We start from the raw sequence: 12,866 nt of genomic DNA, 5'->3' as shown, positions 1-12,866 counted from the left end.
TCGTCAGTATCTGGAGGACGGCTTATACAATCTGTTATGATGACAAATTGGAATTAAAAACAATTACAAATTCTATCTTAGTCTATTGCTAACACAGAATTTAATAAGCTATTTTAGTTCTATTATAAGACAAATTTATTAATAACTTGTGCTGAGTAAAACGATTGTTGAAAGAGAAAAAGATAAAAAAAAAACAACAACGGTAGTTTTTTTTTATATTTATTGCCTAATCTAAATCAGTAATTAATTATGTCAATAACTTAAAACTAGTATTTTACCTAATATGTAGTAGGTAAACAAGACAAATAATTTTTTTAACATTATTAGATCTGTAAGAATTTTATTTTTATACAGAGAAAATTTTATAACATAACATAGTATGACGATCTGATGTCAAAGACAATATAACAAAATTATTAATTTTTATAATAGTAAAAAATAAACAAAATTGGGTCGAAATTACGGCATTAATAATTATTATGAGCAGTGTACGCACTCATAGGTAATAACGGGTAATGGTGAATATACCATTAGGTTAGGTTAGGTAAGGTTAGTTTCTACTTCATTGCTTACTATCAGTCACTTTAATATTTTTCACAAATGATGACAAAATATAATGTAAAAATTATGAAGTGAGTAATACAAGTACTAGAGAAATTGTAAAAACAGACAAGTACGCATTTATATTTTTACATTTGAAGTATTAAGACAGTTAAAGGAAAAGAATGAACAATTCGTATTGGACGGTTGCATTATCCATAAGTTGTAAACAGACATTTCGATATAAGAGAAAATTTCATTATATCATACATCAAGTTTACAGTAAAAATATTTTATACTAATTGTAATAATGTTAAATTCGAATTAATGTGGAAAAGGTTATATTTAATTCAATTTAACACTTGTGTAATGAACAAATACAATACGGTAGCCAAACTGACAATAAATGTAATTAGAATTAATCATTTGTTTGTTACACAATACAATGGTGCATTTTTTTATTCAGTGGATTTATACAACAAAAATTTCACGAAATGAAAATATTAATGTACGCCCTAGTTGTAAGTATATGCGAAGTATTAATAAAAACCTAATAAAAATTATATCGCACTAATAATACAACTGTGTTTTAACTCAAAAATTATCGAATTTGACTTATCATTATGCTCAAACGTGAAATTCAAACATCCAAAGATGATTAAAACAATCATTGAGATACTGTAAAAAATGAATAAGAGATGACGTTAAAAAAAATTATTTATCACTGACCGACTGTCGAAGCCGGGGAGGTCTCAATATTGCGTCATCTTTACTTACGACCACGGAACGGACCACGGTCTTATACACAGGTCCAGCAACAACAAATGTAGCTATATACCAGTCGGCTGTTACCTATATCACAAGCATTAAGTTGCTTACTTTAAGAACAGGCGACCGTGTGTGTATGTTTTAAATATTTATATTATTAATTAAAACAATAGTTGCTGTATATGACTTTCAAGCTTTAAATAATTTCTGTATCAGTATTTTTTTCTTCATTATGGGTAAAAAGACAATTGCTTGAATTTTACTAAAAAAAACCAAAGCATTCATTAGTTTTCTACCTATAATAAGAGAGTGATTATCCGGTTCTTCCGATTCTGAAAAATAATCTATTTTGAATTAATGTACTATTGTATTATTAGTACGATATGTATCATGAATTTAAAATATTTTGACTTTCAAAGTGAATATGTATTAACTGAGGTAGGGCACAGCAGGAAATTTCCTGCACAAAATATGGAGCAGCCCGACTGGGATAGTACCTGGACCTTACAGAAGACCACAGCTAAATAATACTGTTTTCAAGCAGTATTGTGTTGTAAGGTGACCAGAGCTCATGGAGATGCTGCTGATTGGAGATAGGGTCGGCAACACGCTTGCGATGCTTATTGTGTTGCAGACGTTTTTAAACTACGGTAATCGCTTACTATCAGGTGAGCCGTATGCTTGTTTGCCGACCTAGTCATATAAAAAAGAATTGCGAATTTTTTTTATTTCTTTTTCTAACACTGTTTAGGGTATATTTTTTTAAACTATCAAAGAAAATTATAGTGATTGAGATTTTTTACGATACTAATAATAATCTATGAAAACTGTAATCTCAAATAAATATATCACGAATATACAAATTAAATTCAAAACAAAGTCATTTACTTTTAGTCAAATATGTTTAAAATTTTTTTAATAATCAAAACATTACAACATATAAGTTGTTAAAGGCCTGCTTTATTTATGTGTGTATTTTCGTCGTGTATGTCAATGATATATAATATGATCCATGAGTTATCTATGTACGGTAATTTTGGTTCAACAGATTTCATAGATTTCTTCATAAAGATAACTTTAAACTACATTATTTAAGGTACCTTAGACTAAAGTTATCTACTCTCCGGTTTGGGCTTGGGAGGTTTGAACCCCATTATTTTTTTCTTTTTCTTCTCTTTGCTTCCAGATTGGAAGCTCTTCCAACTATCGACGCGGTTTTGACGTGACTCCTAGAATTATAGCAATAATTTACATAATTATTATAGAATTGTTTAATTTTATTAACATCACACTTTATGTATTTGAAAACTTTTGTAAATATTACTTTGGTTAAAACTACAGTAGCCTTTGAATATAAATAAAGCAATAATAAGTTGAGAAAGCTTTAAACCACAACAATATCTCCACATTGAATATCAATTAAGAATACGTCATCAATAGCAAAGGCTTACAGGGCTGCTTTTATTCCACTATAATTAAATACACCCATTCAATTTTATCCCAACAATAAGATATTCTATTTATTTATATCTAATATATAAAATTCTCGTGTCGTGGTGTTTGTAGTTAAACTCCTCCGAAACGGCTTGACCGATTGTCATGCAATTTTGTGTGCATATTGGGTAGGTCTGAGAATCGAACAACATCTATTTTTCATCCCCCTAAATGTTAAGGGTAGTCCACCCTCAATTATTTGAATTTTTTTTTTGATAAATTATTTATTTTTTATTTTATTATGATTTGGCATTGAAAAATACATACAACCCTAAATTCTACCACCTCGCTGACTCGGCAAGACAACGTTTGCCGAGTCAGCTAGTATATCTTATATATATATCGATTATAAAATTACCTCAAAGTTCTTAGCCCATTCTTTTTCAAAAGACATTTGTTCCTCCTGTTCAATTTCCGCTTCACGTTTACGTTTTCTTTCTTCCATATCACGAGTCTCTAAATGTTGACGCTTACGTTCCATATCAGCAAACAACTGTATAAAAAGAGCAGTATTAATGTATACAAAGTATACAACTGTGAGTGGCAATTAAATATTAAGAATGTATCTAGTTTTTTATTAAAATTGATTTGGCAACATGTTTGGGCAGCAGTCTCAGAGTTGGCTATTGTTTTGGCGGTTATTCGTTTGATCCCTATTTTGCTTATCTGAATGGTTTATTTCCACTAATCATTTGATAGTTGGTATACAAAGTTAGCTATGTATACAAACTATAGATGTCAATTGGTTCAGTAGGTTTGGTAATAAATATCCATTATCTCCAAAAAATATTATAAATTGTCATTTACACAAGCATTAAGTTGCCTACAGTCAATCATGTATGTAGTTAAAACATAAATATTTATTTACACAGTTTTTACAGGATTTTGACATTAACTCCGCCTGAATGGTGTCACAATCCTGTTTCTTCTAAGCAAAATAAAAATGGGTTGTTAATAAAAACCAATCCCTTCCCTACATTTTTAAAGTATTTAATTATTGTGCAAGGTGTCATAAAAAGATGGGCGTCAATAACCAATGTTAAATAACAGCACAGACCCTTATTACTACATTTTTTTAATACTAGACTACAAACTTTGTGCATTTTGCACAATATCTTTCATTAATATTTTTGTTTTTGCTTAGAATTTGAATAGTTTTAGGTATTTTTGTGGAAAATGGATCATTTTGGCAGCTTTTACTTTTTTACCCATCAGTGCAATCTCAGTAACATAATTATATAATTAATAGCGTTGGTCCAGTGTGCTTGTATGTTAGTCACTGTGATTAAAAATAGTTTAATAATTAAAATATCACAACATGTAAATTGTTAAAATGCCTGTTTGATTAATATGTATTTTGATATATGTATATGTCATATTATTAGTTATGTATGCATGGTAATTTTTGGTTCAACAGATTTCATAGATTTCTTCATAAAGAAATCTTCGCAAAATTTCTTTTTTTTAAGGTACCTTAGATTTAAGTTATGTCAAATGCCGTCAAATGGTCGATAATTGATATGGTGTTAAGTCAGTTTATTCTGAACTCTCAGATATTATTGGTCATTATGTACATATAATCAATCCAAATTAGATAAAAAACTTAATTGAATAAGAAAACTGTATGAAACGTCGAGTAGTTTGGGACACACTACATGCAAGTATTTTAAAAGATCTTCAACAATTGACTATGACAGTGCTGCATAATTTAACTATTGGTGTTTATCAGATTAAACAGACTATGAGTTATACAGAAAAACATTTTGACAATTTAGGGCTGTTCAAACTATATCCATAAAGAAAGGCATGACATTATCTATGTTTAATTACAGTTGCGACATTCATCTTCAAAAATATAAAACGCATGGATTAAATGTTATAATAACTGCTTCTCTCCACCAATTTGTGGGTGCTACTGATTGTATAATGTAGGTGCACGAGTGGTAAGTTGTTGTGCACATATAGCTACAGTTCTTTGGCATTATGATACAACCCGTACATAGGAAGAAAAGAAAAAAGGGCAAACGGCCACTTACAGTAAGTACATCTTAGATACTGCTATTTCATAGTGGTGTGATGATAATGATAGTTAAAACTCAAAATAATTATTTTTATAAGTAATTAATGATAACTTGCTTTACTAAGTTGTTAACTTGATGACCTTATCGAACAAGATTATTTCTTATTCCAAACTTAATTAAATATTTAACTATTTTTGGCTTTTCTTTAAACACATTATTATATTACCCATTGTGTATAAATATATTGCTGTGTGGCTACGGCACTAAAGAATTTAGCCACCCCCTCTCTTCCCGTGGGTGTCGTAAGAGGTGACTAAGGGATAACAAGGTTCCACAACCATCTTGGAAATTAAGAAGCCAACCGATGGCGGGATAACCATCCAACTGCTGGCTTTGAAATACACAGGCCGAAGACGGGCAGCAGCGTCTTTGGTGCGACAAAGCCAGTACTGCGGTCACCAACCCGCCTGCCCAGCGTGGTGACTATGGGCAAAACACATGAGTTCACGTTATTTTTGACGTAAACTTGTGGAGGCCTATGTCCAGCAGTGAACTGTATAGGCTGTAATGATGTATAAATATATTAAAAAAAAGAAAAACAAATTTCTCTTCAAAATCTTATTAACACCCATCTATACAGTCATTATAAAATGCAAACCTTCATAGTCATAACATAAACTGCATGTTTATACTTTTCTGGATCATCTTCTGGTATGCCTTCAGCTATTCGGCCATCTTTCTTCTGCTTTTTACGTTTCTGTTCAATCTGCAATTATTAAAACATGTTTAACTTAAAAATACAACAATGTTATATTAAGCTTTATTGCTATTATTTGAAAGTAGGTAATATTTTTTTTTAAATTTAACAGATATAATCAACAAATAAGATTGAAAATAATATATTATTGTAAGCTAAATAAATTAAAACTTTTATTAAAGACTCCTGATATCAATGGCCAAACCATTTACAGCATATAACCTAACTCAAAAACAGATCATTACAGAAAAAATAACAACTGATATACGCATTAAACATCATATTATTATTAGAATACTAGCTGCCGCTGCCGCGGGCAGACTTTGTTCTATCAATAGTTAGTAGTAAAAATATTTCTTTTTCTTAATTTTTTTAGTATTAAAACCTTCCGTGAGCCTTAAGGAACATACAAAAAAATAAATTAACCGAATTGGTCGAGCCATTCTCGAGTTATGCGCTTAGCAACATTCATTTTTTTTAACCAGTAAAATTATTATTTATATAGAAGATAGATATCATTACAACAAACAGTGAATTTTATGATTAATGCATAAATTGTAATGAATCAGCCTGATACATCCCACTGCTGGGCTTAGGCATCTTTAAGCATGTAGGATAAGGATTGGTGCTTAATCTGCCACACTGCTCCATTATGGGTTGGCGGATACTGCATGTTGGTGACATGAATTGTGAGGCACAGTTTTACTTGTTAAAATAAAACCTACCATGTGATCCGTGCGCTCTTTTGCTTCTTCATATATATCCAAACATTTTTTTCTTGTTTCTTCATTTTCTAATGTTTTCCAGGCTCTATTTATAATTTCAAACGCCTGTTGGGCTCGTTCCGAATCATCCTAAAAGTCAAAGAAGTATCATCTAATTTTAAACCAATAATATTATTTGTTATGAACACAATGACACTTTGGGGTAGCTCTATCATCTCCTCAAATAACATATGTTAATTCCAGATAATATTTTATATAGAAATATATATTTTATTTTTATTTTAACTTCATGTAATATAATTAAATACAAATATAACTCTTACACGCAATTAAGTATTACATTCAATTATAACTGTTATTTTTTAGAATATAGATTAATTTGTTTGTTTAGATGTTTGATAATGGTATAATGAATCAAACATCTCTTACGGCAACCATATCTTACCTACGTACAAGCAGTGCTGGTTGGCTCAGGGTATGCAAACGTTCCCATCTGTGGATAAAAATCAAATGTTGACGGATACACCGTCTCAGCGAAAAATCTAGGATCTCCTCTAAATGTAAGTTATTATCTACATGTGTTTTTTAAATAAAATGAGAAGAGATGTTTATGGCAGTGTTTCACTTTAAAATTTGAATTATCATTTTCAAACATAATAATTTATTTTAATTAGTTGTACTAATAATGAGACATGTAAAACGTATCTATAACTACAAAATCTTATGTTGTAAATTTTTTATTTATTTTTTAGGTTATTTCTTTTGAGATAGAAATATAATTCCACGTTACTTACTATGTTTTTATCCGGATGAACAAGTATTGATAGCCTTCGATATTTTTTCTTGATTTCTTCTAAACTATTCTCTGGATCAACTTGCAATACCTCAAACGGGTTTAAGTTGAAATATGTCGATCCTGGCCGGAGCAATCTTTCTATTTGTTGCTTTGGAGTTAAAACTGAATCCCTCTTTTCAATTTCTTTAACCTAAAAATCAATATGCACATAAATAACCAAAATAATAACAATAGCGACATACAAAACATATGAATTTTGATTACATTTACCTCTGAATAAAAGTCTTCAAATGATTCTTTCACGCTTGATGTAGTAGACGACATTTTCAATATCTAAAGCAAAACCATTCCAACAGAATCAGAGCGTGATAGCTGACACGAATTTAATAATTTACATGAAATGAGAACCACCTGAACAGTTGTTAAATTTTTACAACAAACAGGTACGTTTGGAAGTTGAATATATCATTGGTTAATACACTGATCACGAAGCACTGATTATGAAATAAATGACAAGCGACCACAGATTAATATAACTACGCATATAGAGCATAGATATTTATGCGGCTACAATAATCACTACGTTCTACTTAAAGCCCGTAATGCTATCTATCACGACCGCTGAAATTGCCGTTCCACTGAACTTCCACGAACGTAAAAATACCGCGGGCTGTGTAGGCGAATTTTACAGGTGGAACGCATATTTAAGCGTTGTGCTATCGCAATGATATGGCGGCTTGATAAAACATGCAGTTGTGGGGGTTGTAAGAAAATATTTCGCATGGATTTGAATAAAACTTAATTCAACATTAATTCCTGTGAATTTATCATTGCGTTTTTGAGTAAAGTTCATCAAGTTCTGATAACGTTTACAATTTGACATTAACAGTTGTTTTTTTGAATTTCCACCACGTTTAAATGAAAGCCAACTTGAGTCTTGACCAACCTATACTTTGTGGGCGAAGTGGGCGCGATGTGGTTGCGAACAGCGACGTTATCTATGAAGTCGAGCGATCGCTCTCGATTACCACGGGCCTTATGTGGACCGCGAAATGATAGAGAGGTCCATACAATCGTTGCGATCGTTTACCGGAACGCATCCTATGTAACCGTATAACGTTTAATATTACTAAGAACACTAATAATGATTGTGTTACTAGAAACATTTGACATAACTACATAATAACATTATAATAATTTAATTATTTAACGTAGATTTAAAATAATCTAAGCATTGTAAGTATTAAAAATTGTTATAAAAACATATTAAGTCCTACATAAGCCCTGCAAAGGGTCATTATCAAACTAAAGATTTTGAAATCATGAATTTTGTATGAAATATTTTTTTACAAGAGTCATATTTAAGACATCTAATTTATAATTATATTACCAGTTGTCGACTATGACTTGCTTGCTGGGGTAAGTGTGACCGACGACAGCATAAATTAGAATAATTTTAATGTATAGACGATAGACGTACTCGATGTTGTAAAATATTATTTATCTATGGAGATACACAGTTGACACTTGACAGTATCACTCATCTGAGTGGAGTAGGTACTAGGTACAGACGACAGCCGAGTGCCGGATATTAAAGTTCGAACTTATATCTTAGACTAGAAGTGGATTTTCTTCGTTTTAATACATAATACACACGTAACGTACGTAAGACATTTATAATTTTCTTTCATTCTGTATCACCTTAAACCCTTAACGCCTATAATTTGTTTATGATTTTCCAAATAATATTTTTCTTTAACATTGACGCCAGCATTTTATTGTACGAAATCCGGCATAAGGTGGCATATATACCTTCATGTGTATAATGAAAATGATTCAATACGTATTGAAAATCATACATACGTATATCGGCATACCTATATCTGTTGTGCAATGAAATCGCGCACAGACTACGTTTATTAATCAATGAAGTTTAATTAAACAATGAAGTTCGATCTAGGTTTCACCTGGTATTATCTCAGGTATATATCTTCTCTCTAGAAAGATCGCATGAAAGCCTAATGTTGAAACTGTTAAACATGATTGTTTTGTAATTTTTTAAATCCATGTATGCTGTTTTTACGGCTAATCTTTATTTTAAGCACGGACCTAACACCATTAAAGATATACCCAAAACTATTAAGAAGTGAATAAAATTTATTCACTTCATATACATAATTATAATCAACCCAAAACGAAGAAAGTTTTAATTCAACACATAAGAGGCACTAAAAAAGAGCGTCTTCCTTTACGTTATGTCGGATTTCGTCTTCAGAGACTGTTCGCATTTTATGCGTTGCCTTTAGCTTTGCTTTGTATTATTCCATTTTCAAAACGTTTTTAGTAATCAAGCTGATCTATACATATAATAAAATGGTAGGAAAGTCAAAACTGTACATTGAATATTTTTTTAAAAGAATACTTGGGGTGTGATCTACAATCGATACCGAAGACAAAAATATAGTTTTTAGAATTTTTGTCTGTTTGTCTGTATGTATGTCCGGGATAAACTCAAAAAGTACTGCATGGATTTACTTCAAATTTGGCCCGAATATTATTAAGAAGTCGGGTCAACATATAAGCTACAAATTATCACGCTATTACCTACGGGGAACGAGCAGTGACCCTTTATTTCTTCAACGTATTCTGTAACAACGTGTAATCTAAGGACGCATATTTGAATGTTGTTATTATGTTAATAACCATGCTATAAGCTAGCTTCATACCATAAATAAAGGCATTCTGTAGTATATTTAGTATTAGCATTGCACCCGTGCGAAGCCGGGGCGGGTCGCTAGTATTACATAAAAATAGTTTATACTTATCATTATAGTTTTTTTTTTAAATTATGTATATCGAGATAATGTATTGGACTAAAGTTTGCTGATATAATACCTCAAGTACTTGAGGCATTGTCGAGTACTTGTGCGAAGTCAATTATCGTCAAAAATGACTAGACATATTTAATCTGTTTCTGCATAGTTGTAGAAAAATTATTCATGCACTGTCTAATAAACGTAATATATATATTTAAATGGGTGGAATATTAGATTAAAATACTTTTTTTATTTTATCAGGTATCATGTTTACTGGTAAAGTAGTTCTTGTCACCGGCGCAAGTTCAGGTATAGGCGCAGAAACTGCTATAGAATTTTCTAAGCTCGGAGCTGGTGTGGTGATAACAGGAAGAAAAAATGACTTATTAAATAATGTCGCAAAGCAATGTGAGGAAATTTCACCGACAAAATTAAAACCTCTGCCAATAATTGCTGATATGAATAACGAAAATGACATAGAAAATATTGTAAAAGCTACTATCGATCATTTTAAGAAGCTGGATGTATTAGTTAATAATGCCGGTGTTTTAGAATCTGGGACAATAGAAACTACTTCTTTAGAACAGTACGATAGAGTTATGAACGTCAATGTTCGTGGTCCTTATTATTTAACTATGTTAACTGTGCCACATCTAATTGAAAGTAAAGGCTGTATTGTAAATGTTTCTAGTGTTACTGGTATGAGGTCTTTTCCTAATGTTCTTGCGTATTGCATGTCTAAATCGGCCTTGGACCAGTTTACTAGATGCGTAGCCCTTGAATTGGCGGCCAAAGGAGTTCGTGTTAATGCTGTCAATCCTGGAGTAATAGCAACTGGTTTGCATAAAAAAGGCGGAATGGATGAAGCTCAATATGAAGCATTTTTGAAAAAATGTGCTGAAACCCATGCCATAGGAAGGCCTGGTTATGCGCATGAAGTGTCATCTGTCATTGTATTTTTGGCAAGCGACGGTGCCAGCAATATTACTGGCGCTACATTACCTGTCGACGGCGGTCGTCATGCAATGTGTCCACGTTAAATAAATATACGTACCATAAAAACTACGTAGGTATTTTTGATATTGCTAAATTTTTATATATATTAAATTACATTAAAATTTTTGTTAAATAAAAACTTAAATAGATATATTTATTTTTAATTCGTCTATATAATTAGAAAACATTTTTCCTTCCGATATTTCTTACTTGGAATTTCAATATTTTTAATATAAAATAAGAATCGAGCTTTCGATCCACCATCGTACAGGTCCCAATTTTATTCATTGAATACTACAGTTAGTTATCACTTATATTAATTCTTGAAGCCAGGAGATCCTTTAAATAAAAATTGCATTATGTAAGTAGGTATAGCTTTAGTTAAGGTTCTCCCAGTACTCTCTTTGGTTACTTATAAAAAATCAGAGATTGTGAAGTTAGTGGGTCGCCATATTTATGTAGAAACTAGCTGCCCGGACAAACTTTATTCTGTCACTAGTTAATAGTAAAAATTAAATTTGTCCACGCAATTTTTTTTTTAATTTTTTTCTTAGTATTAAAACCTTCCGTAGTAGGCCTTAAGGAACATAAGAATAAATAAATTAGCCGAATTGGATGAGCCATTCTCGAGTTATGCGCATAGCAACGTTTTTTTTTGTATTTACATAAATTAATTATTGTACTAGTTCTACTACACTGTAAATCTATTTTAATATATGTATATTATTTGATTTTCTTAGTAAGAATTTAGTATGAAAATTAAAAAAAAGGTTTTATTTATTTGTACATTTTTTTATACTGCGAGTTCGTCCGCGTCGAATTTAACAAAATAATTATTGTTCAGTTCGCAGTTATAAAATAAACTTATTACATCAGCTACTCGTATCTGCCAGTGAAAGTCCCGTCTAAATCGGTCCAACCGTTTCAGAGATTAGCCGGAACCAACAGACAGACAGACAAAAATTTATTTATTTATTTATTTATTTACACTTTCGCACACTAATACAAGGTTTTAACAGCATAACAAATGAAATATAAAAATAAAATTTGCATCAGCTGCAACAGGCGGCCTTATCGCTAATACAGCGATCTCTTCCAGGCAACCTTTGGGCAGAGGACTAAATAAGAAGTGTGGGATGGGGCGCAAAAATGTTATGTAACATACATATGAACATAGTCACAAACGTACATGTACACCAAATACATTTACTTACATATACATAAAAATTAATTAATTATAAAAAAAATGTTATTTTAACATATGAATTTAGTTAAATGCGGTTACTTTAATATTACAAACAGACATTCCAGTGTTATTTAAAAATGAAAACATTATTACTATCACAGAAAAGGATTTTTCAATTATAAATTATGTATAATTTAAATTTTCGTACTTATTTACATAAATTGTATTTTGTAGCTTAAGAGCCATTTCACAAAAATCGGTAACAATCCGCGAAATTGTAATATTTTGACGTCGTTAATCTCAGTGTTGGATGCAATAATGTAATTTATATTCTTGAAATATAATAGAGCAACCTTTGTTGTAGTCCATAGTCAGATCAGAATTTTGATTTATATTATGTGTATAAAATTATTAACCTTTTCATCAGCCTCCTCCCTGGGTAAACGGTCGCAATGTATACTTTGAAGTCCTACTTTTCAATAACCTCTACGTTGAAACCATTTAAAAAAAATATCATAATATGTGGAATATAATTTTGTTGTCCACTATCATAGATTTTTATTCCATTTGTATCTCTATTAAACGATAAAAAAAATTTAAAGTTACGAATATTTTTCAAATAAGTACAATTTTAAAAGCGATATTTCTTTTAGAAAACTAAGAAATTTTAACGAACTATCTTCATCAAAGTAAACTTACATCATTAAGGAATACAAAAAAAATAATTAAAAGATGTAATTATTTTTAATACATTTTATATTAAATAA

The 12,866-nt window shown here is 30.8% G+C and overlaps 2 protein-coding genes across 2 annotated transcripts; one reads left to right on the top strand and one right to left on the bottom strand.

The window, feature by feature from the left end:
• Positions 1-2,196: 2,196 nt before the first annotated feature.
• Positions 2,197-7,646, bottom strand: LOC123655304 (dnaJ homolog subfamily C member 8). Its single transcript, XM_045591116.1, has 6 exons — positions 7,372-7,646; positions 7,100-7,291; positions 6,306-6,434; positions 5,482-5,589; positions 3,161-3,295; positions 2,197-2,537 (listed from the first exon to the last, which is right to left on the bottom strand). The coding sequence occupies exons 1-6, from the start codon at positions 7,423-7,425 to the stop codon at positions 2,421-2,423; spliced, it is 735 nt and encodes a 244-aa protein (XP_045447072.1). The 5' UTR covers positions 7,426-7,646; the 3' UTR covers positions 2,197-2,420.
• Positions 7,647-8,636: 990 nt separating this feature from the next.
• On the top strand, positions 8,637-11,443 carry LOC123655303 (3-oxoacyl-[acyl-carrier-protein] reductase FabG-like). Its single transcript, XM_045591115.1, has 2 exons — positions 8,637-8,745; positions 10,176-11,443. Exon 2 carries the CDS (start codon positions 10,184-10,186, stop codon positions 10,955-10,957), a length of 774 nt encoding a protein of 257 aa, XP_045447071.1. The 5' UTR covers positions 8,637-8,745; positions 10,176-10,183; the 3' UTR covers positions 10,958-11,443.
• Positions 11,444-12,866: the final 1,423 nt, after the last annotated feature.

The sequence above is a fragment of the Melitaea cinxia genome, chromosome 7 (genome assembly GCF_905220565.1).
Source record: "Melitaea cinxia chromosome 7, ilMelCinx1.1, whole genome shotgun sequence".
NCBI lineage: Eukaryota > Metazoa > Arthropoda > Insecta > Lepidoptera > Nymphalidae > Melitaea > Melitaea cinxia.
This window is presented reverse-complemented; position numbering and strand designations above follow the sequence as displayed.